The 22158-nt window shown below is 41.7% G+C and overlaps 1 protein-coding gene across 2 annotated transcripts in view; it reads left to right on the forward strand.

Moving 5' to 3' along the window:
- OXNAD1 (oxidoreductase NAD binding domain containing 1) overlaps positions 1-22158 on the forward strand; it is a 149007-nt gene that overhangs the window by 122519 nt on the left and 4330 nt on the right. For both annotated transcript variants that reach the window (XM_056519921.1, XM_056519920.1), the window contains exon 8: positions 12732-12840. In XM_056519921.1, coding sequence (XP_056375896.1) covers positions 12732-12840 — 109 coding nt within the window. The remainder of the gene's footprint in view (positions 1-12731; positions 12841-22158) is intronic.

Raw genomic sequence — 22158 nt, forward strand, 5'->3', positions numbered from 1 at the left:
GATTAAGATTTTTATATAGATGTAATTTACAAATCTTGCAAAAGAAGAGGAGCCAATGTCCGGCACTGCTAGGGTACTATATTCGGATGCAGGATATAATGGGCAACTTGTGTGAGAACTGAATACAGGTGCAGGGTTGTGCTCAGGTTTAAAATATGCAGAAAATAATCCAACTTCTCAATCCAAGGATAATGAAGACAAACCGGCACTCACCCTTCTTCTCTGCCTGTTTGTGTACCCCCCCCCCCTTGTCAATCTCTCTCACCCATCTACGTTTTTACCTGTGAGTATTTTGCAATAAAGAAAGAAAATTAAAGAGAAGAAGGGTGAGTGCTGGTTTTTCTTCATTATCCTTGGATTGAGAAGTTTAATTTACAAATCTGTTTAACTTTTCGGCACCAATTGATTTGGAAAAAAATGTTTTCCACCAGAGTACCCCTTTAAGTTATTGTCACACATGGCCATCTGATCAGATCAGGTACAGGTACATTAGTGTCTTTTCTCTTTATATCATACAACTTTCCGTCTACAGGCTGTGCAGCCTACATACTGTAGAGTAAATCGCACTGTGTGCACATGATGCAGTAGACCACGTGGTAGCTACAGAAATTAATGCATTGATTTTATACACTAAGTTGATATGCCAAAACACTTAAAACCAAATAAAACTTTTAATATAGTGTTCCTTGTGTAATTAGCAGACACTTTCCCATTCACTTGCTTTTAAAATTGTCAACATAAATATGTTTAAAATACAATATAAAAAACAGCCACTAGGTGGCTCTGTTCTGTTCCCTGCCACAATTAATACAGTAAGTTTGGTCTCCTCCTGGCCTGGCAGGAGTCATAACTCAGGAAGTGTTTCTCTGCACTGATCTTGATTGTCAGCTGCACAGAAAGTAAAAGCTCCATAGATTCTCACAGAAAGCCACACAGACTGGCAGCTGAAGGAGAGTCTCACTGAAATCTGCACAGACTGAAGCATGCACAGAGCTTGAGGTCTTCTATTCATCACAATGCTGCAACAATGTGAGGGCATAAGTTGTCCCCCAGCAGGCTTCAATGATGTCATGCTGGCTGGGAAACGCCCACTTTCTCCTGCTGGGAAATTGCTCTATGCGAGCAAGAAGAAAGGTGTGTTACACAGCTTTTTAAAACTCTGAAATAGTTTTTAAGGGCAGAAGGGGTGGTAGGAGTAGCTAGTGAACATAGCCTGAGGTAGTTGAGAACAGTTTATTTGGTGACAGGTACTTTTTAAGAGTTTTTTATTCCGTTTACAAACAGTACATCTCACACCTCTGCAGCCAAAAAAATCTGTTTGCAATAGTCAGGTCTTTTTATTATGTTCCACATTATGCTATAATAAACTAGGGGGCAAGATGTTTCCCAGACTTCTCCCTCTCTTTGCTACTGTAGTACACTCTTTTGCAACCTCTTAAGGACGCAGGTACCTGTACGCCCTGCGCCCTGTCCCGGTGTTTAAAATGTAGTCACGCCGTGTCGAAAATGAAAGTAAAAGCTTCCCGGCAGCTCAGTCAGGCTGATCGGGACTATCGCAATAAAATCGCGATGTCCCGATCAGCTAGAACGTGAGCGGAGGCCCCCTTACCTTGCTCCGTCGTGTCCGATCGGTGTTTGATTGCTCCAAGCCTGAGCTACAGGCTTGAGCAATCAACCCCCTATTACACTGATCCATGCAAAGCTATGAATTTGCAGGGATCAGGGTAAAAGATCAGTGTGTGCAGTGTTATAGCCCCCTATGGGAGCTATAACACTGCAAAAAAAAAAGTAAAAAAAAAAAGTTAATATAAGTCATTTAACCCCTTCCCTAATAAAAGATTGAATCACCCCCCTTTTCCCATAAAAAAAACCTGTGTAAATAAAAATAAAGATATGTGGTATCGCCGCATGCGTAAATGTCCGAACTATAAAAATATATAGTTACTTAAACCGCACGGTTAATGGCGTATGCGCAAAAAAATTCCAAAATCCAAAATAGCGTATTTTTGGTCACTTTTTATATCATAAAATTTTTTATAAAAAGCGATCAAAAAGTCTGATCAATGCAAAAATGGTACCGATAAAAACTTCAGAACATGGCGCAAAAAATAAGCCCTCATGCCAGCCAGTACATGGAAAAATAAAAAAATTATAGGTGTCACAAAATGACCATTTTAAACGCATACATTTTCCTGCATGTAGTTATGATTTTTTTCAGAAGTATGACAAAATCATATCTATATAAGTAGGGTATCATTTTAACCATATGGACCTACAGAATAAAGATAAGGTATCATTTTTACCGAAAAATGCACTGTGTAGAAACAGAAGCCCCCAAAATTTACAAAATGAAATTTTTTCTTCAATTCTGTCGCACAATGAACTTTTTTTCTGTTTCGCCGAGGATTTTTAGGTAAAATGACTAATGTCACTGCAAAGTAGAATTGGTGGCGCAAAAAATTTGCCATCATATGGAATTTTATGTGCAAAATTTAAAGCGTTATGATTTTTAGAAGGTGATAAGGAAAAAATGAAAATGCAAAAACGGGAAAACGATGAGTCTCTTGAAAGGATAAAGACTAAGACTTAATCATAGGGGATAGTTGAGTAGAGCCCCACTACATCATAGGGGATAGTTGAATAGAGGAATAGTTGGGTAGAGCCCCACTACATCATAGGGGATAGTTGAGTAGAGCCCCACTACATCATAGGGGATAGTTGAATAGAGGAATAGTTGGGTAGAGCCCCACTACATCATAGGGGATAGTTGAATAGAGGAATAGTTGGGTAGAGCCCCACTACATCATAGGGGATAGTTGAGTAGAGCCCCACTACATCATAGGGGATAGTTGAATAGAGGAATAGTTGAGTAGAGCCCCACTACATCATAGGGGATAGTTGAGTAGAGCCCCACTACATCATAGGGGATAGTTGAATAGAGGGATAGTTGAGTAGAGCCCACTACATCTTAGGGGATAGTTGAATAGAGGGATAGTTGAGTAGTGCTCCACTACATCTTAGGGGATAGTTGAATAGAGGGATAGTTGAGTAGTGCTCCACTACATCATAGGATATAGTTGAATAGCGCCCCACTACATCACGTGCTACCCAATGATATCTTTCTTCCCTCTTGAAGTCATTAAGTGATCCTAAAAAAATCCTGTACCTAGCATTTAGCATGAAAGCCACTACTCCTTATTATATATAGTGCTAGTACAAAAAGTAACTAAGAAAAAATAGTTGTGTACCTTGACAAAGCAAAGTGCAACAGTGCTTCATTCATGTTTACTCCTACTTTTCCCTACCAAGAAGTGCAACAAATTAATAATAAAAATCTACTCACACCTATCCCAAAAAATGTCACAGCTAAATAGCAGCATACCCCACAGCATGTTAAATTGGCATGTAAGCCACCCAGGTAACAGATGTTTCATATGTTTTTGATCCATTAAGAACGTCTATAATTGTCATTTCTTTTGATAAATTATTGATTTTTTTTTTGTTAAACACAAGAATGGCAAGCTGATGCTTCTGAACTTGTCCAGGGTCAACTCTTAAGTTCTATGTCTTGCAGACTTAATCAGGCAGATGGTTAGACATACCTCCCTCATATCGTTCCCATTGTAATTGCTTACACATGTGAATATTGTCGAGCTCAAGTCTTTCTTAAATCTTGAGCACATGTACAACACTGCATCTTGTGTTGGTAGAGCACTGGTAAAGGAAGAAAAACCTTTCTTCCATGGACAATCTTTCTGTGAAACAATGGCCCAAAATGACTATCGTAGTCTAATAGGCTTAGCTTTAAGAAGGAATCTTATGTACAATTTTTTTTAGTATAATGCCCGGACTGCCTGCAAATAAATTAATGACACCCCTGCTGTCCCAGCATCTCAATCCGCTCCTCCACTGCCATTTTCTTCCTGATCCGGCTGTTGTCAGCCCATCACAATGCCTGTCAGCAAATCCCCAGCTGCATCAATGTCCCACCTCGGCTAGTGATAGGCTGGGCGGCAGTAAGATGCATTGAGGCACAGCATTGGTCGCCTGGCCTCAATGCATCATACTGCCGTTCAGCCGATCGCTGCTGAGGGGGCGGTGGCTGGTGAGTCCTCTGTATTGTTTTATTTGCGGGCAGCCCGGCCATTATACTAAAAAAAAATTGTAGATGAGATATCTCCTTTTTAAGTGTCTCTTTTATTCAATGGTAGTGTATTTACAGTTGTGGCACGTGAGCTATGGTAATTTTGGTGCTGCATGTATGATTTTTGCTAACATGCTGCTTATCTAGATCTGGTTTATACCGTTTTCAAAGTGGTGTACTGTGAGTAGGATTTATGCAATGCAGTCTAGTATTTTGTTTAATGAATCTGACTGGAAAAGCCACATAAAGTAACAACATGCCGCTTTTTGGCAAGTGAAAAAAAAAAAGTTGGAATAGTGGTGCATAAATGGCACACGGGATTAGTAAATACATTGGAAAGTCCATGCGACGCACAGCCTGCCAGGAAAAAAATTTTTTTAGTGTGGACACTAGTACATCCAGACCAATGTTTCTAGCACATCATTCAATGGCTGTTTAACCATCTACCTTCTCCATTCTACTGTGTGTGTGGCCACCTAAAGCGGTTATATGAGATTAAGAAATTATAGCTGCAACAGAAAAGCGTGACACCACAAAAGGTAACCTCTAAGCCATTATGTTGCATGTAAAACTTCATATTTTTTTTATTCATATACAGAAAGTTATAAGTTTAATCAATTTCTCTTTATGTACATTAAAAAAATAATGGGCCAATGTTACTTTGCTGTATAAATTGGCACATAATATGTAACCTTGCAAGTTTCAGAATAATTAGAAATGCTTTTCTCATTTTTTTTTTATTTTAAAAAATTCACTTTTTGCCAATGCGGAGCAACAAAAAAAGCAACATAGACAGCAGTTATATAGATCTCTGCCCAATGCATGAATTAATATGCCTCTGTGTTGTACCATATAAAGCCAAAGAAATAGGAAGACAAACATTTCTAATGCTGGATATCTGGCCCTCCATCTGTTATCGGATCAGACTTTGTAAGGAATAGGACTTTTACATTACAGTTTGTGGGACATAATGTTGGATGTGTGTTTATAGGAACATATATATGATAGGATTTAGTTATTGAAATGAAAGTATTAATGCCTGAAATACTGCTTGAAGGGGACCTGTGGCCAACACAAAAATATGAGGTTGTATTATTATAAAATAGCTTAGGACGCCCTGATCACACACCTTTTTACAGTTTCTTGATACGCCCTCCTGTTCCGAGATATATAGCAATCAGTCAGCTGAGCATGATCTTAATCTTAATAATGGGAGTAACCATCAGATGATAGTCGGGATTATACAGTCAGGGGGTGTGTATTAGGCAAAGACGCCCCTTAATGTACAACATTCACACCCCCTGAATGTATAATCCCACCCATCACTTGATATTCACTCGCATTTTAAAAGCTAAAGTAGTAGTCCAGTCCTGAAAAACTTATCCCCTAGGGGATAAATTTCACATAGCGGGGGGTCCGAAGCCCTGCATCCCGCGGGAAGGGGACAAAAGTGGTACAAAAAATATAGATTACGGCACCAAAAATGAGCCGTCATACAGCCCTGTATATGGAAAAATGGGAAATTTATAGGAGGTCAAAATAGGCCAATTTTTTACATACTTATTTTGTGAAAAAAGTTAGAGTTTTAAATGCAGTACAATAATAGAAAAGTAAGTAAACCTGGGTATAATTTTTTTCATATTGTCATTGTCATTTTTACCATAAAGTGTACAGTGTGAAAATGAAACCATCCAAAATCTGCAAAATTTCATTTTTCTTTTCAATTTCCTCACAAAATGGTGAATGATAAAAGTACAATTGGTCACACAAAAAAAACAAGCCCTTACATGGGTCTGTATATGGAAATATAAGAGTTATGATTTTTAGAAGGCGTGGAGGAAAAAACAAAAACACAAAAATAAAATTGGCTGTGTGTATCCTTAAAGGGTTAAATGGAATACTGCCAATATTATATGCATGGAATACATACCAAAGAACTGACATCAATTTTTCATAACATCAAATCAGCAGCAATAAAAACTAGGGCATGTGTTTTCCATTATATTCAATAAAATGTGAGTATATTACAAGTGTATTCCAAAAGTAAAGCACTTGGAGGGCTGGAATAAATAAAAATTATGTACAGTGGTCTCTCAACATACGATGGTAATCCGTTCCAAAGGGACCATCGTTTGTTGAAACCATCGCATGTTGAGGGATCCGTGCAATGTAAAGTATAGGACAGTGCTCTACAACCTGCGGACCTCCAGATGTTACAAAACTACAACACCCAGCATGCCCGGACAGCATGCTGGGTGTTGTAGTTTTGCAACATCTGGAGGTCCGCAGGTTGTAGACCACTGTTAGACGAAGTTGTACTCACCTGTCCCCGCCGCTCTGGACCATCACCGCTGCCCGAGATGTCGCCATCCATCACTGTCGCCACGTCCCCGAGGTGTCCCGACGCTCCGGCAAGGCCTCTGCTTCCTCAGCATCCGCGCTCTCCGTCGCCGCCATCACGTCACTACACACGCCGCTCCTATTGGATGACGGGACGGCGTGCACAGCGACGTGATGACGACGATGGAGAGCACCGACGATGAAGATGATCCTGAAGAGGACACGCCGGAGCCCCGAGGACAGGTAAGTGATCGTCAGCGGACCACACGAGGAACCATAAATGGCTATCCGGTGGCAGCTGAAGCAGTCTGCGCTGCCGGATAGCCGTTTATGCGATGGCCCCGACATACAAAAGCATTGTATGTTGATGCTGCCTTCAACACGCGATGGCCTCTGAGAGGCCATCGCATGTTGAAATTATCGTATGTCGAGGCCATCGTAGGTCGAGGGGTCACTGTAGTAGTTTGCACTGTCTATTAATTGCGTTTTATGCCAAAAATGTACATCAAAAGTTTGCATGTTTCAGCCCTTCCCTTTTTACCAACACCTTCTTCTTGGTAAACCCCATCCCTTTAACAAACAAGGTGAAGAGATGCACTGAACATGTCATGTAAGTTGTAAATTGCAGAAGATTTTTGGTGCATGAAGTTTTATTTATGAAGCCATTCAGCTAAGGCTGGGTTCACACTACGGTTTGTAATTACGGTTCCCGTATACGGCTGGGAGGAGGGGTGGGTCGACCACGTTTTTGCCTGCGGTCGGGAAACCGCATACGGCCGAAAAAGCAGCCGACCGGAGGCTGCGGTTCACTCCGGTCGGCTCATAGACATATATTAACTACGGTTCCCGAATACGGCTGAGTGCGGGCGCCGCAATTAAGCCCCGCCCACCCCTCCTCCCAGCCGTATACGGGAACCGTAATGACAAACCGTAGTGTGAACCCAGCCTAAGCTCTTTGTGCTGATTTTAGTGCAAATATTGAACAAATTCAGCCATTACCTGGTGTGGATTTGGCGTCCATAACTATGGGTGAAAAATTCACAGTAACCACAGTTATTTCTGCCTTCTTGTTCTCTTTCGTGATGTTGAAGGCTGCAAGAATAACTTAAAATAACTGAAATAGAACGTGAATTCACATGCTACATCATTTCCAAGTCAGCCATTTACTTCCCATATTTAGAACAGTGCATTTGATTCAGTAAACAATGGCCTGCTAGTGTTTATTATCGACTAAAGCTCAGCCTGGCTGCTTGCTTTATTGTGAGTGTAAGTACTGCCCAGTGGGATAGGGAGAAGCTATGCCTGGAATAAATGGTGTGAACAAAAGCCTACAAACTGTTTTCTGCAGCTCATTTGTTGCCTACATTCAATTTCAGTGGAAATGTTTTCGCCTCTGCCACCTTCACAGCTGCACGCGAGAGGAAATCAACAGCATTAATGCTTTCAAAATGCAAATGTTTCCTTTACAAATAGTACTCAGGAAGGTAAATTATGTGCAGTGTGCTTAAATTTAGCCATTTTTGCCAACCACATTACATTGGACACAACCGGTCCGCAGTAAAAACCAACGCGTAAATACATTCACCCGTACTGTACAACAGAATATGGTGGTGCTTTGCAAATAGAGAATTTACATTTTTTTCAGAGTGAACCCTCTTCCCACATTCCGGCTGTGCTCTTGTGTTTTAAAGCTTTTGTTTTTCCTTCTCTTGGTCTCCTGTTTGTTTAGTTTCTCAAAGGAATCGCCCTGTGGCCAATTCTTCTGATAATTTCGGTTTTGAATCACATTGGGGATTAAAATCTCTCTCTATATATATATATATATATATATATATATATATATATATATATATATATATATATATATATAAAACTCAATTTGGGAGATTTATCAAAGGATTTAGACTGTTTTTTCCCATCTGAATTTGTCACACAGTCTAAATATGTGCGACTTTTTTGCAACTTTTGCTTTAGAGGATTTTTAGAACATGATGCATTCTAGTCTATTTTAGACGGAAAAATGCATTGGTGCTGAATTTACCAAAAGCGACTTTTCAGCGACAAGTCGCATCGGCTGAAAGTGCACTGAAATGTCAGACCATACTGAAACAGGTTTAAAAAATAGTCTAAAACATAGATCACGAAGTCCGTGCGCAGAATTTATCAAGAGCCGTGTGACTTTTGATAAATTTGGCGCACAATAGACCAGCCTAACGCTCTGTAGTTTGGTCTATATTGATGCGGGACATAGACAGCTTTGATAAATCTCCCCCAATGTATGTATGTGTGTATGTTCCAGTATCACGTCCAAACGGCTGAAGAGATTAACATGAAACTTGGCACACATGTTACTTATATGTCAACAACAAACATAGGATAGGTGATTTAACCCTTACTCACCATTATTTGCCAGGGTCGGGGTTTTTGTTTAAAGTTCCATACAAGTCTATGGGAAATATATGTTACTGCATAACTTCCAAATGGCTGGAGATATTTCGATAACTTATATGTCCACTTGAAATATAGGATAGTTAATTTAACCCTTAACTACCTCCATTTGTGAGGGTTGGGGTTTTTGTTTAAAGTCCCATGCAAATCAATGGGAAATGTATGTTCCCACTTATTTTCCGTATGGCTGGAGATAATTCAATAATACCTGGTACACAGATTACTTATATGTCAAATAAAAAGATATGATAGTTAAATTAACCCTTAACTAAAGCCTTACATAAAAGATGGGTTTTTGTTTCAAGTCCCTTGCAAGTACCGTATATGCCGGCGTATAAGACGACTGGGCGTATAAGACGACCCCCAACTTTTACAGTTAAAATATAGAGTTTGGCATATACTCGCCATATAAGACTACCCCTCCTACCGCGATGTACGGTACCTTGTATTTCCCCCCACATTAGGTATTCAGCATGTTCCCCCAAAATAGGTAGGAAGTATAGTTCCCCCCACATTAAGTTAGCAGTTCCCCACATTAGGTCGCCAGCTCCCCCACATTAGGTCGCCAGCTCCCCCACATTAGGTCGCCAGCTCCCCCACATTAGGTCGGCAGCTCCCCCACATTAGGTCGGCAGTTCCCCCACAATAATAGGCAGCTCCCCCACATTAGGTCGGGAGTTACCCCACATTAGGTCAGCAGCTCCCCCACATTAGGTCGGCAGCTCCCCCACATTAGGTCGGCAGCTCCCCCACATTAGGTCGGCAGTTCCCCCACAATAGTAGGCAGCTCCCCCACATTAGGTCGGGAGTTACCCCACATTAGTAGGCAGCTCCCCCACATTAGTAGGCAGCTCCCGCACATTAGTAGGCAATTCCCCCACATTAGGTCAGCATTTCCCCACATTAGGTCAGCTTTTCCCCCACATTTGTAGGCAGCTCCCCCCACATTTGTAGGCAGCTCCCCCCAAATTTGTAGGCAGCTCCCCCCACATTTGTAGGCAGCTCCCCCCACATTAGGTCACCAGTTCCCCCACAATAGTAGGCAGCTCCCCCCACATTTGTAGGCAGTTCCCCCACATTAGATTGGCAGCTCCCCCCAACAGACATACAGCTTCCAGCCATATACAGTGTATGGCTGGAGGCTGTATGTCTGTACTGCCCCCACAGTATTCTGATCACCGCTCCTCCGGCCCGGGTCACCATCTACTGCTATGGCCTATGGACCATAGAAGTAGGTGCCGGGAACGGTGACCGGATCACTTAAGAGCACGGCCGGTCACTCACCAGGCACCGGTCGGCGCGCGTCCTCCTGCGGTCCTCCTGGTCCTGCGCTCCTCTGCCTCTATGTTTGTACGCACAGGAAGTCCCGTGCGTACAACCATAGAGACGGAGGACCAAAGGAGGGTCGCAGGAGGACGCCGGGGAATGATAAGTGACCGGCGGACATCCTTATGTCCCGAAAAGATTTTTATGGACACAGGGATGTCCGGGATAGAAATACCTATGATGATCTGCCTTGGCCGGCTCCCTTGTGTGGCTTCAGGCAGGGGGCCAGCCAGAGCAGGTAAAAACTAATACTGTATACTAAAAACCAGGGGGCCTCCAGCTGTTGTGAAACTACAACTACCAGCATGCCCGGACAGCCTTTGCCGTGCTGGGAGTTGTAGTTTCACAACAGCTGGAGGCCCCCTGGTTTTTAGTATACAGTATTAGTTTTTACTTGTTTGGCTGGCCCCCACCTGCAGCCACACACGGAAGCCGGCCTGGGCAGATAATCAGAAGTTTTCCTATCCCGGAACTCAATACCCGGCGTACAAGACAACCCCCGACTTTTCAGAAGAAAATTCGGGGTTAAAAAGTCGTCTTATACGCCGGGATATACGATATATAGGACTTCCAGTACCTTACTTCAGAAGCTCCGCTCTGCATCTCCTGGTGAATGTGTCAATCCGGCTTGCAAGCCACAATGAAATGCTTCAGCAGGCATCCAGGGCAAATGCCGAGGGGGGCCATGTAGGCCCCCCATGTCGGCGATCGCCGCAAATCGCAAGGGAAATCGCCCTTGCGATCTGCGGCGATACCGGGCTGATCGGGTCTCTGGGACCCGACCGCCCACTAATTTTGCATGATCCCGGCTGTCACAGACAGCCAGGACCATGCTAAAGTATAGGAGCGAGGTGGCAAGCCTGCCACCTCCTCCTATTCCCTGCGATCCGTTGGTTAGTTAACCGACCAATCGCAAGGGGGGGGGGCGGTTACTTCCTCCCGCCCTGCCCGGCCCCTGGAAGTCCGGAGAGGACGGGAGGAAGACCGGAGGACGCGGCGGGGGACAGGGGAGTGCTGGGGACCGGCCCGGTACTTACCTCGTCCCTGAAGACCCGGATCCTGGTGATGAAGACGGCGGCGACAGGTGAGTGGATCTTCAGCCGCGGTCGGGCCCTTTACAGCAATGCACGTCGCCGTAAAGCGATATGCATTGCTGTATTGGGACCCTGTATACTACAACTCCCAGCATGCCCAGACAGCCCTTGGCATCTGGGCATGCTGGGAGTTGCAGTTTTGCAACATCTGGAGGTCCACAGTTTGGAGACCACTGTGCCCTTCCAGATGTTGCAAAACTACACATCCTCAGCATGCCCTTACTGTCCAGGCATGCTGGGAGTTGTAGTTCTGTAACATCTGGCCCTTCAGATGTTGCAGAACTGCAACTCCCAGCATGCCTGGATAGTAAGGGCATACTGGGAGTTGTAGTTTTGCAACATCTGGAAGTTCCTTAAAGTGTACCCGTCAGATCCAACAAAAAAAACATTTTTTTTTATATCACTCAGTGCCTAATCCTGACCATGTACATCATTTTTATTTGTTTAGCAGCTTTACACTTTTTAATATAGCTCACCAGTCTGAATTCCTCTCAAAGGGAGGGGCGTGGCCTCACTGTGCAGGTCTCCGCCCCCTCCCTCAGTATGCTGTCTGCTCACATCTCCCCTAGCATTAGCAAAACTACAACTTCCAGCTTGTCCTCACTGACAGTAGCCGGACACAAGCTGACAGTGGGAGGATTTTTCCTCTAGCTGTGAGTCCTGCACTCACAGCTGTCAATCAAGGAAGTGTGTCCATGACATAAGTGATGATGCATGGGCACAGCAGGGCTAGTAGGTGTCCAAGCAGGCAGGGGGGGGGGGGTCAGTTGTTTGACTGGCTTTTTCAGTATGAAATACTGAACATTTTCTAATGAAAGCAATAGCAAAACCTATTGGTTATACATGCTTTACAACATATCAAAAGTTTTTGTATCTGACAGTGGCCATTTAAAGGTCTCACCTCTATCTGTACTGTGATAAGTCTTTTACCTGTTGGTGCATCACATGCCTTGGACGTGCTCAATGTAAACATTAAAACTTCCTATTGAATGACTGTAATAGATCTTTAAAATCTGAAATATTTACCAAAAACTAGTAGAGATTTGTTCTTTTGATTACACAAAGAATATACTTTATTTACTGAAACTGTAATATCCTTTTTAAATTCCTTTACATAGTGTTATTGTTAAAATCTTTCTTGTTAGCATAGGTGCATGCTAGTATTAGCAAGGATACCAGTAATTCCTTTTTCTTGAAAATTCGACCATCCAGTGTGTACATTGGTTCTAGCAGAAGACATATGCAGCCATTTTAGAGGAATCCATTACCTAAAAATAGCGCTCATTTGTTCTCCAAGGACCACTATATATTTTTCTCTGTGGTTTCATGCCATAAGCAATGAATTTCTTTATTTATGCTTCTTTTTTTTTCTCTTGCAGAAAAACATTCTTAATTTGATGCACAGCTTTCCTGGAAAAATGACATGCAGCTTTCATGTCACGCAACAGAGTTCACCAGTCTGTCCAGAACTTCAGCCATTCATCACTGGTGAGTGAGTCCTTATGGCTGGACATAGTTCAGATATCTGTCATGAATTGTTTTAACACAATATTCAGGAATGCAGAGGCCACTTAAGTTATGAAATGTTGAGAAACAGCGGATAGTTTAGTTTGGGTTGGACTAATTCTGATTATTTTTAGCTTTAAGCACAGTAAAGATAATACATTTATCCTCCATACAATATGCATTTTTAGAAGTAGAATCCTTTTAATAAGCTGAATCATTTACAACATGTTAAGATGACTTTCTTTTATATATCTAATTTGTCACAGCAGATGTTAGACTTTACTGGATATATTTTTAGGCTGTTTAACAAGTTGTGGAGAACTAGAAATATGATTATAAGAAAAAATTATATTTACCGTAGTATTCTGAATTGTTTTCATGTTTTGAACAAATTTCCTTTACAATTAATTTAAAAAAACTTTCCTAATGTAATTTATTATGGCAGTAACACACTGTCCACTTCCAGATCTGACACTAAGTAGATCACCACTGTTATGGGAGCATAGATAGCCAACAAAATAAGAGTAGATAAAGTACAGTACAAGCGTTTGGTAGCTCTAAATACACAAGTAGAATTAGTTTTGGCCTGAACATAAATAAACTGTAAATAAAATAATATTTAAAAGGGTTATATCCAGGAATAGAAAAACACAGCTAATTTCTTTCCAAAACAGCTCCCTGTCTGTCCCCAGCTTGGGTGTGGTTTTACAAATTGGCTTCATTCAGTTCAATGGAACTGAGCTGCAGAATCACATCCAACCTGGAGACAGACGGGGAGCGTTTTTTGAAAGAAAGCAGCTCCTGTTTTCTATTCCTTGATAACCCCTTAAGGACGCAGCCCATTTTGGCCTTAAGGACTCAGACAATTTTATTTTTACGTTTTTGCTTCTTCCTCCTCACCTTCAAAAAATCATAACGCTTTTATATTTTCATCCACAGACTAGTATGAGGGCTTGTTTTTTTTGCGAAACCAGTTGTCCTTTGTAATGCATTCACTCACTTTACCATAAAATGTATTGCGCAACCCAAAATATACTATTTGTGTGGGGAAATTAAAAAGAAAACTGCAATTTAGCAAATTTAGGATTGTTTTCACGCTGTACAATTTACGGTAAAAATTACATGTTCTTCATTCTCTGGGTCATACCCATGATTACATACTTTTCTATTGCTGTTGCACTTAAAAATAAAAGCAAACTTTTTAACAAAATTAGTACGTTTAAAATCCCTCTGTTTGAAGACCTATAACTTTTTCATTTTTCCGTATAAGCGGACGGTATGAGGGCTAATTTTTTGCGCCTTGATCTGTACTTTTTATTGATACCATATTTGCATATATAAAACTTTGAATACATTTTTTGTCAATTTTTTGAAGAATAAAATGTTATAAAAAAAAAAGCAGCAATTTTGGCCTTTTATTTTTTTTTTTTTTTACATTCACGCTGTTCACTGTACGGTATCATTAACATTATATTTTAATAGTTCGGATATTTACACACGCAAGGGGCCTGGTTAACTCATCTATCAGATATTCGTGGCATTGCCTATGGATATTCTATAAATGTTGGAGATGGGAATACCCATTTAAATCCAAAGGAAACATCCAGTTAAAGGGGTACTCCGGTGAAAACCTTTTTTCTTTTAAATCAACTGGTGGCAGAAAGTTAAACATATTTGTAAATTACTTCTATTAAAAAATCTTAATCCTTCCAGTACTTATTAGCTGCTGAATGCTACAGAGGAAATTCCTTTCTTTTTGGAACACTGATGACATCACGAGCACAGTGCTCTCTGCTGACATCTCTGTCCATTTTAGCAACCATGCATAGTTTGCTAAAGGCAGCATGGTGGCTCAGTGGTTAGCACTGCTGCCTTGCAGTGCTGGGGACTTGGGTTCAAATCCCACTAAGGACAACAATAAATAAAGTGTTATTATTTTTATTATAATATTGTCAGCAGAGAGAACTGTGCTCGTGATGTCATCAGAGAGCATTCCAAAAAGAAAAGAATTTCCTCTGTAGTATTCAGCAGCTAATAAGTACAGGAAGGCTTAAGATTTTTTAATAGAAGTAATTTACAAATATGTTTAACTTTCTGCCACCAGTTGATTTAAAAGAAAAAAGGTTTTCACCGGAGTACCCCTTTAAGTTGGGCTTTAAAGATGTTAACAAAACATTTTAGGGACACAAGGTGATGGAATTTTACACCTCTAGTCTGACCGTGTTGGTACATAAACTGTAGAAAACATACGCCTGGGCTTTTACTAGCTGCAGTCTGTGTAATGTATATATTAAACTTTATATTTACATTTAATAGACTACGGAAGGAGAGTTTCTCCCATAGATTTATGTTGTGAAGAATACATTAATCTGCAGCCGTTCTCCCACTGTAATTAGGTTACATTTGTTGTTTGTACCTTATTAGAAAGAATTGTGCTGGGGTTCCTGCAAGTCAAATATTTCAGTAAAAACTAAGAGCTGGCATTTAGGCTCAACAGACTTTAAAAAAATAGCAGAAAAGGTGTTTTAGTGATGGCAAGCAGAGAGCTCCAGCAGGGATGTGGAAACATTAATGCTTTCAAGGGCTGGAGAACAGAACATAAATTTATTTGAGTTTATTAATATGGTGATAAACACAATGGGGAGATTTATCAAAACCTGTGCAAAGGAAAAGTTGCCCAGTTGCCCATAGCAACCAATCAGATCGCTTCTTTCATTTTGCAGAGGCCTTGTTAAAAATGAAAGAAGCGATCTGATTGGTTCCTATGGGCAACTTTTCCTCTGCACAGGTTTTGATAAATCTCCCCAAATGTATGCTTTTGTTTCTTGTTTAGTTTTTTTTTTTTTTTTGTTCCAGTGAACAAAAATTGTGAAATATTGCAAATTATTCAAACCTATTTCTAATAATATTTACTGTCTCCTGTAGTGATATCAAGTCCACCTTGATAACTTGGTTTTGCAATAGTAGTGGGTGGGCTCTTCCTTGTGTAATAGCTCTGCTATGTGCTCTGAGCCAATCATCTGCCCTTTTAGTGCTCTCTTTTAGGGTATTTTCAAAAAACAACACTGAAAAAATGTAATAACATGTCGTTTTTAGAGCAAGTTAGCTTGGAAGCTTACATTGAAATCAGTGGGAGCTTGGAAAAAATACACCTGCTGCAGCACCAAAAACCATGCAGCAAATTCCATTGGTATTTTGAGGGTTTTTTTCAGAGCAGTTTTTGCCCATGTGAACATAGAGGGTGTTCTGTTAACTATTTTACGCTATTTTGGGGGGAACTTAGTGTGTTCTGAACTATTACAAGCAGGAAAAGGAGAACTAATGACTGCTCGAAGGTTATAAAAATGACTCTTTCCCCTCTATGGGATATTATACAAAGTTTTATATTTTCAATGTAGTACTGATTCAGGGACGCTAATCTTCCCCTTAGTACCATATTTTTCGCCCTATAGGACGCACCGGCGTATAAGACGCACCCAATTTATAGGTGCAAAATCTAAAAAAATAAAGATGTTGAACCCAATAGTCGTCTTCAACCTGCGGACCTCCAGATGTTGCAAAACTACAACTCTATATAGCCAAAAAACAAAGAGACCCACAATACTAATAATATTTCAAAAGGTATGACAATCTTTATTAGACAAAATAAGACAAACAATTAAAATGATTAAAAAGGCAGAGGATAACCTTAGGCAGGAGACAACAACTGCCAGTGAATCTGGTATGGGTAATGTAGGTATACAATGGAGAGCATATACAATATAAAACTGACACAGCTGCAAACTTCTAGTATAGTACAATGTTGATATAACATCTAACATACATAAATGTGAGATAGGGAGCAGCAATACAGTATTATAGACAAAATGGAAACCCAAAAATTGGAGATTAAAAATACCTAAAGAAACTACCTGTCATGTACCCACAAGCCAGGAACACCAAGCGCCAACACCCCAACACACGTTTCGCGTATGGGCTTCGTCATGGGCCGTTGGCTGTCCGGGCATGCTGGGAGTTGTAGTTTTGCAACATCTGGAGGTCCGCAGATTGAAGACCACTGCATAGGAGGTAATACTCATGTGTCCCCGCCCCTCCGGACCCGTCACCGCTGCCCTGGATGTCGCTCCATCGCTGTCGCCGTGTCCCCGTCGCTCCGGAACGTCTCTGCTGCCGGCCGGGTATCCTCTCTCTCCGTCGCCCCCATCACGTCGTTACGCAAGCCGACGCACGTATGCGACGACGTGATGACGAGGAAGGAGAGCGCCGGCCATACAGGGGATCCCTGAACGGAGAAGACACCAATGAGGCAGGTAAGGTCCCTCCCGGTATCCTGTAAGCACTAACCCTTCTATTCAGTCCGGCTGTTCGGGACTGCCGCGGTGAAATCGCGGCGGTCCCGAACAGCCCGACTGAACAGCTGGGTTAGTGTCACTTTCCCTCCAGACGCGGCGGTCAGCTTTGATCGCCGCGTCTGAAGGGTTAATACAGAGCATCACCGCAATCGGTGATGTCCTGTATTAGTCGCGGGTCCCGGCCGTTGATGGCCGCAGAGACCACCGCGATAGGGGTGTATTCGCCGTATAAGACGCACCGACTTTTCCCTCCAGTTTTGGGGAAGAAAAAGTGCGTCTTATACGGCGAAAAATACGGTAATTTATGTGCTTAGTTATGCCTCGTTCGCATTGCTGTTGTGCTCTGGTATATGGATCTCTGTTGACTAGTCTGTGGGAATGACAGGAATTTAGTGGAGAAAAAATAGTGCATTTCCTATTTTATTTCTCTGCTAAATCCGATAAAATATTGGATTCCCGACAGACCCTATTTAAGTCAGTGGGATCCATTGGGACCCGTTTGTATCGGTCGTGCTCCATTCCCATTCTGGGTCCGTTCGGCACAAAAAAGAAAAAAAAAAGCCAAACAGACCCAGAATTGGTCGGAGCACAATGATAATGTTAAAGGGGTTATCCAGAAATAGAAAGACAAAGCTGATTTCTTTCAAAAATCACTCCCCATCTGTCTCAAGATTAGGTGTGGTTCTGCAGCTCAGTTCCATTGAACTTAATGGAGCCAAGTTGAAATACAACACCCAACCTGGAGACAGACGAGGAGCTGTTTTTGAAAGAAATTAGCTCTGTTTTTCTATTCCTGCAAAGAGCAGGTGTTAGTGAAGTGCTGGAAGCATGTATGGATATCTGCCACCAATATATTTAGTGGCTGAAAGGAAAAAATGGCGATTGGAGATAACAATAGATGTTTTCACACTGACACCATGGCTTAATTTAGGATTGTGTATATAATTTATACATGTAAAAGTAGTATACATGTGTTCAAAACTACATTGAAAGAATATTATACAAAGTGAACATCCTCAATATATAACAAAACTCTCTCAATAGAGACTTGGACGGTCTCAGCACAGCTTTCTGTATAAGAGCAGGACACCTTAGACGTAACAGATGATTTATGCTACTCTTAATATGCAGTCCCGATATAAGACTAGTAGATTGTGCTACAATGTTTTGATAGATCATTCAACACATAAGAAAGGTAGAACACGGTGCACTGACCGGTAAGTCTTGAAGCAGGGGTTTCTTTATTCCAAGTACGGGAGAGCGGACACACAGGTAACTTCGGGCAACAGACCGTATTGCGCTTCCTCAGGACCTCGGTCAGTGCTCCCTGTTCTACCTTTCTTATGCATTGGATGAATCCTCAATATATAGTAGTTACATCTTTTTCCATAATTTTTTTTTTCTGGCCTAAAATGATGATTATAGCTTGTTGCCTTGAATTTTGACCTGTAATTGAGCTTCAACTTGCTGGTTGCAAATGCTCGGTTGCAGCATTAGGAGTCATAGGAGTGTGAGCTGTTTGTCTATAAATGTGAGGGAGCAAATATTAACTGCACCATAGTGTAGAGATTTGATCTTTAGCAGAAAGCTCAATACAAGTGAAGGAAGACTGTCTGGAGCAGATGTTACCATGATAGGAGTTAAAGTTTCCTACCCATATAAGCTGCTGTTGAAGCCATGTCTACTCTTACTGAATTGAGAAGGAGTACATAAGTGGGCAAAGAGGTGATATTATAAGTAATGATACATGTATATTATGTAGGGTTAGTGTTATACTAATGGTTTATGTGTAAAAGCCCTGCAGCCTTTCAAGCTTTTTATCCAAACTTCAGAATGTCCCTTTTAACCCCTTAAGGACTGAGGGGTTTTCGGTTTTTGCACTTTCGTTTTTTTCCTCCTTACCTTTTAAAAATCATAACCCTTTCAATTTTGCACCTAAAAATCCATATGATGGCTTATTTTTCGACACCAATTCTACTTTGCAGTGACATCAGTCATTTTACCCAAAAATCTACAGCAAAACGAAAAAAAAAATCATTGTGCGATTAAATTGAAGGAAAAATGCCATTTTGTAAATTTTGGGGGCTTCCGTTTCTATGCAGTACATTTTTCAGTAAAATGACACCTTATCATTATTCTGTTGGTCCATACGATTAAAATGATACCCTACTTATCTCGGTTTGATTTTGTCGTACTTCTGGAAAAAATCCTAACTACATGCACGGAAATTTATACGTTTAAAATTGTCATGTAGAGACCCAAACAGCGCTGTCTGTGTATAAATCAAGGTGATCCTGCAGTGGCAGGAGAGACGGGAAAGTGTCCCATTGTGGCTCAGTGAAGCCACACGCTGAGACCGGGACACTTTCCCATCTCTCCTGCCACTGCAGGATCACCTTGATTTATACACAGACGGCGCTGATTGGGTCTCCACATGTTTAATCTGTGAGTATGCTAATATGAGCACCCCTGTCATGTCAGCTGGAGTGGGGTAGGTCAAATATTTATTATGATTGTTTTTCTTTACAGAGGCTGATTACTTCCGTGGACTAACTGAAAATCATGTTGGGGCAATTTAAGCCCAAGTGCATCACATTATAGATGATATACTTTTTGTTATATACATCTACTACTGAATTTATTGGTGCTCCTGAGGACATCCTTGTGCCTTTTTACTGGCACACGGATAGAAACGCATTGGAAACATGGAACAAGTGATATACCATAAGTTAATACCTTTGGTTGTATCTAAGACTAAGTGTGATGTAGACGTATCATGAGGGAGGACTTATACTTATATAATTATACTTATCCCTAATACTACTATAGGTTGAGTCCATATTTTTTTTTCCCAGTGTATCCATAAGGGATAGAATTGGACTCAATACTAATTTTTCCCTACACATCTTTTCCTGGGTTTCACTAATTTCTACTGGTGGATTTTAAAGGAAAATAATAAATGTTACATTTTAGCGACACCCCTATACTTTATTAACTTTCTCAAGTTTCCAGTCAGTGGGTTATTATCTGGGGAGTGTACTCCCATTAACTGTACTACATACTATATCCCTTTGGATAGGGGATGAGATGTATTAGGGCTGGAGTACCCCTTTAAGGCTCTTTTACACTGACTGATGATTGGGAACAAATATTCATATAAATATTTGTTCAGCAAACCATTGCCCAGTGTAAACAGGCCCAAAAAAATTAGCTGATCCAATTGTTTATATTGGCATAAAATTGCTAATTGGCCAGAAGTACATCTCTCTGTTTAAGATGGAGATGTGGGGGGAGATTTATCAAAACCTGTCCAGTGGAAAAGTTGCTGAGTTGGCCATAGCAACTAATCAGATCACTTCAGATTGCGAGAAGTTACATGGCTGATCTACCAATCACGGACAGGGAGTCCAGCCATGCGATCAGGCTGAACCCCGTGCCCTATCCCAGGCGACCTGATGTCACAAAATTGCGGAGATCGTGAGAAGTTCCCTGGCTGTTGGGCTTAATGGCCGGGTATCGCAATACATGCGCATTCGCATCACGGCCAAAGCGAGTGCTCTGCCAAGACGCCTGAAGTCAGAGCTATCACACTCAGCAGAGATGCCCCCTTGTGACCAAAGGGAAAGAATTGTCATTTTTAAATATGTACTGCTATAGGGTTGCCTGTAACTCTTCTCATTCATGATTGTTTTTCACAAATATTTATTATTTTTTACATTGTGTGTATATATGTGTTTCTATATCGGCTATATACTATGCCACTATACTGATGTTGTATTATTATACTGACCACTACATATATACTGATCCTGTATTACTATATTGGTACAATGTAGGTTAGTCTATTTTACACATTTATTCTTCATAATATCCTCTCAAAGGCCCTTAGATACCTACTATGTTAGCTAGTCCACATCACAGATATATATCTCATAATGTCCTCTTAGGGGTCCATTAATGCTTACCTCCCTGCTTGTATAATGGGGATACATCTGGGGCAATACATTATTTTTTGACTGCTATTGACTCTATTTAGTCTCAGTATGCTATGCATGGTGCAATGATTTATTCTCCCTGCAGTGGTGAATTTTTTCCCTTCCCTTTGGCCGCAAGGGGGCATCTCTGCTGAGCATGAGAGCTCTGACTTCAGGCGTTTTGACCTGACGTCAGTTGCAGAGTGCTCGCTTTGGCCGTGATGCGACTGCGCTTGTATTGCGATACCCGGCCGGGATCGCACTACGGCTGTGCCGGCTGTCTTATTACAGTGCACCTCCCATTAAAGGAGATGTCCGGTGCAGAATTTTTTTATTCCGTCCTGCCCGGGCTGCAAAACAAACTCTCACTTACCTCCATATGTTGCCCCGGAGCTCTGCAACAGCTGATCGGTCGGCCAGGCTGTCTGCTTCCTACTTCCTTTAGCCTGGTACGTCATACAGCGCTTCAGCCCATCACCGGGTGAGGCGGGACATTGCTGCGGCCGGTGATAGGCTGAAGCACCTTGTGACGTACTGGGCTAAAGGAAGTAGGAAGCAGAGAGCCCGGCCAACCGATCAGCTGTTGTGGAGCTCCGGGGCAACATATGGAGGTAAGTGAAAGTTTGTTTTGTCTTTTTTTTTTCGGCCCGGGCAGGACGGATTAGAAAAAGTCTGCGCTGGACATCTCCTTTAAGCCCAAGAGCCAGGGAGCGTCTTGCGATTTCCGCTATTTTGTGACATCGGGTCACCTGGGATAAGGCACAGGGTTCAGCCTGATCACATGGCTGGACTTCCTGTCCGTGATTGGTAGATCAGCCATGTAACTTCTCACAATCTCCGCTGTTTGGTGACGTCAGGTTACCTGGGATACGGCACGACATCTGTGATTGGTAGATGCCTTACATAAAGAATAGCCACACACCCACCTAAGAACACACCCCGGAAGAAGCCTTCATTGGTGAAATGTTGGGTCA

Source organism: Hyla sarda, chromosome 5, assembly GCF_029499605.1.
Source record: "Hyla sarda isolate aHylSar1 chromosome 5, aHylSar1.hap1, whole genome shotgun sequence".
In the NCBI taxonomy this organism is placed as follows: Eukaryota; Metazoa; Chordata; class Amphibia; order Anura; family Hylidae; genus Hyla; species Hyla sarda.